Source organism: Austrofundulus limnaeus, unplaced genomic scaffold, assembly GCF_001266775.1.
Source record: "Austrofundulus limnaeus strain Quisiro unplaced genomic scaffold, Austrofundulus_limnaeus-1.0 Scaffold1, whole genome shotgun sequence".
In the NCBI taxonomy this organism is placed as follows: domain Eukaryota; kingdom Metazoa; phylum Chordata; class Actinopteri; order Cyprinodontiformes; family Rivulidae; genus Austrofundulus; species Austrofundulus limnaeus.
The window spans coordinates 1046803-1049780 of NW_013952403.1; the positions used below are offsets into that span (position 1 = coordinate 1046803).

Genomic DNA, 2978 nt, shown 5'->3' on the forward strand with positions numbered 1-2978 from the left:
GGATAACCCATCCAGAGGACCCATTTAACTTTTTTTTTTCTGAAAACAGTTGATCAAAAAACATTGTTTTCAGTATAAAATCAAATAAATCAAAAACATTTTTTATTTTCTTTTGCCCATTTTTACACTTTCCCACTTTTCTGTGTTTGTATTTTTATTTTATTTTCTACCTGTCCAAAATATTGTTTTTAGCCTACACCAATCCAATTTCTCGTGTGTTCTTCTGGAGCCAAATCAAAGCAAACTGAAGGCTAAACTTGGCTGAAACGTCTTGTATGGCAACCCAGAGGAGCAGTATTCTTAGAGCAAACTCAACTTTGTGAGTCAACATGTTTTGAACTTGATTTCCAATAAATGTAGCTTTGACTCTTTAAATCCTGTTCACCTACATATTTTAGCAACCTGAGAACTTTGTATCAGGCTTTTACACACAAACATTCTCAGGTCAGATATATGATTGGAGCCTAGCGTATCAACCTTTTCATCGTTCATTCTTCCGAAGCTGCTCATCACCTCTGGGTATCACTGTATTAGCTTTTAAATGTTTAAAACAAGTTTGTTTGATTTTACTAAATAACTAAACTTTTTATTAATATCTAAAAACAATCAAAATGAAAAACAAATTGATATCAAAGTTAACTGATRTTGCAGTGAAATAAATCCTCTGAAGTATTAAGTGCATTTATTTAAAAAACATAAAATTGGTTTATTTGATGACTTTTTGTATGGCTTTTTAATGCATTTTTAAGCCTGGTTGTTGTTTATTAGTCTTAGTCTGTCTTAGTATGACTTAGTGTGTGAGAGTGCATCAGTAAAACTAACTTCTTAACTGCAACATAAACATGCTACAGCATCCATGTTCCTGTCGCGTCTCATCCCCGTAGACACCACTTGCTTTTTGAAGTTTGTACTTGAAAGGCCTAATCTGAATACTGTGGATTCCACAGCAACTCTGCAAACGGTGATTACATACTGATTAATGAGCCACAGCAGATACACGCACAAACTCACACTGTACTCACATTTTCTGCTTTCTAGGCCACAAAGTGCAGTTTGCAGAAGTCAGTATGTCAAAACTCATAATGTGACTCAGTCACAGCTGGTTTTAAATATAAATGAGCAACAATTTGTTAATCCTATTTGTTTTTTTCTTGGAAAAAGAGCCCATATGTTAATAATCTGATGTGTTTTTATTCTATGTATTTTCTTTTAGTGTCTGCTGAAATCTTGAAGAGCAGTTTGAGCACGATGGAACGYCATATACAGAGGCTTGAGAACGACATTGAAAACTTCCCCAAAACAGATGACCAGCAAGATAAGTTTGTGGAAAAGATGTCGATATCCTTTTATTATTTGAGTGTTTTTCACTTTTACATAAACATAGTGTTTTACATGCATTCAACAGTATTAGGTCATTCTTTGTGCTGTTTTGCCTGTAGCAGCAGTGAAGGTGCTTAATGTTTGTGTTGTGCCTGGCAGTGGTAAGCAGTTTAAGTCACTTGGGATGATAGGTGACACCCCAGTGATTGTAGGGAATGGATCTGGCTGCCTCGCTGTGAAATGTTGATCAGATCTCCCTCTTCACTCCACCCCGTGTCCCAAGAGTGAAATCATGCCCATGGTTATTTTTACTGCGCCCTGCCACTGCTGTCTGTCCCCTGAGGGTCTCTAATAGGGGCTCTAGCCCCTCACACCATCTTATCGCCTATCCCTGATTTCATCTCTTGGCTGGCCACACGAACCTCTCCACAGAACCATCTTTTCCCRTGGCACCTCTCCTGTTGTGATAACAGAGTGTTTCACTTTAACCCAAGCATCTCTGCCCTCAAATTAAATTAACCATGTCCCTGCTCTTTCTTGAATGTCCTCTCTGAGGGAAAAGGTCCTGAGCATGTAGGTTTGAGCAATGGTGAAAATCAAGTCTGCTGGTATCACCCTAAGGTCATCTTATATGAGGAAAAATAATAATAATTTAAAACTCGAGCATAAGCTGCAGGATACTTCTTTTTCTTTTTTTTTTTCTTTTTTTTACATTTTATTAACCAAATAAAAACCTTCTAGAGTATATAAAGTATTGAGTGGGTGTGCTCATATGCTAGGTGCTAACACATAACCTGAATCTGCCTCCTTTCATCTGATGTTTATTTACTCTGAGTTTACACATTAGTTGGGATTGCAACCTCCCAACACATGCTCAATCTGCTCCTAATCAAGAAAGGTAATTTAAAATAGTAAAATGAGAAATAAGTGAATAAATCTAGCCCAGTAGTTCTGAAGAACAGGTGAGCAGAAAAGCTGCCCAATGTCTGTATTGATTCCGCAGCTCCTGTGAGAACTGAATGCTTGAGTGAGAGGAAATGGAGAAGTGTAGATATACTGCAGTATAACTTTTTTTTACTGTCTGGGGTTCTTCCCCAGAGGTTAGCAGTGAGGTACTGGCTGGCCATGACTTGAAACACCCGTCTCTCTCCCCATCTCACCTGATCAAGTGAGTGTTGGTGGTTGGAAGGAGGCTTTGAAGGACTTAAGTATTTTTGGTTCTAACTTTGCCTCATGTCTCTTTTATTTTTGCACTGTGTTATGGTTTTAATGAAGAGCTTTGGTCGTACAGTTTGCATCCATTCATAKAAATGTTTGCATTTAGTTTTAAAAATCTTTAGAATAGTAGTTAGGAAGATAATGTTGCTATAGCCTGGTAAAAACCAAACCTTTGTCCTTCACTTTGCTTCATACAGAGTCTGGACTCTGTATGAAGCAGATGCTATGCTGGAGGAGTGGCATCTACTGAAGTGTGTGTGTGTGTGTTGTTGCTGTGAAGGAGGCTAAGCTAAGAAGCTAACCGGAAATTGCATGTGCTATAAACAACACCTACTGAGAGGAGAGAAGTACCGAGCCGAGCGAGATGACTGTAAAGGAGAGCTGCTGCTTTGTCAGACAAATTTATTTTAATTTGGAAGCCTTATCAACACAGACTGGCT

The 2978-nt window shown here is 38.1% G+C and overlaps 1 protein-coding gene across 1 annotated transcript in view; it reads left to right on the top strand.

The window, feature by feature from the left end:
- The window catches only part of diaph2 (diaphanous-related formin 2), a gene marked incomplete in the record, with an annotated part of 345782 nt that overhangs the window by 275392 nt on the left and 67412 nt on the right, over positions 1-2978 (top strand). Inside the window, 1 exon segment of the mRNA XM_014003088.1 lies at positions 1214-1338. Coding sequence (XP_013858542.1) covers positions 1214-1338 — 125 coding nt within the window.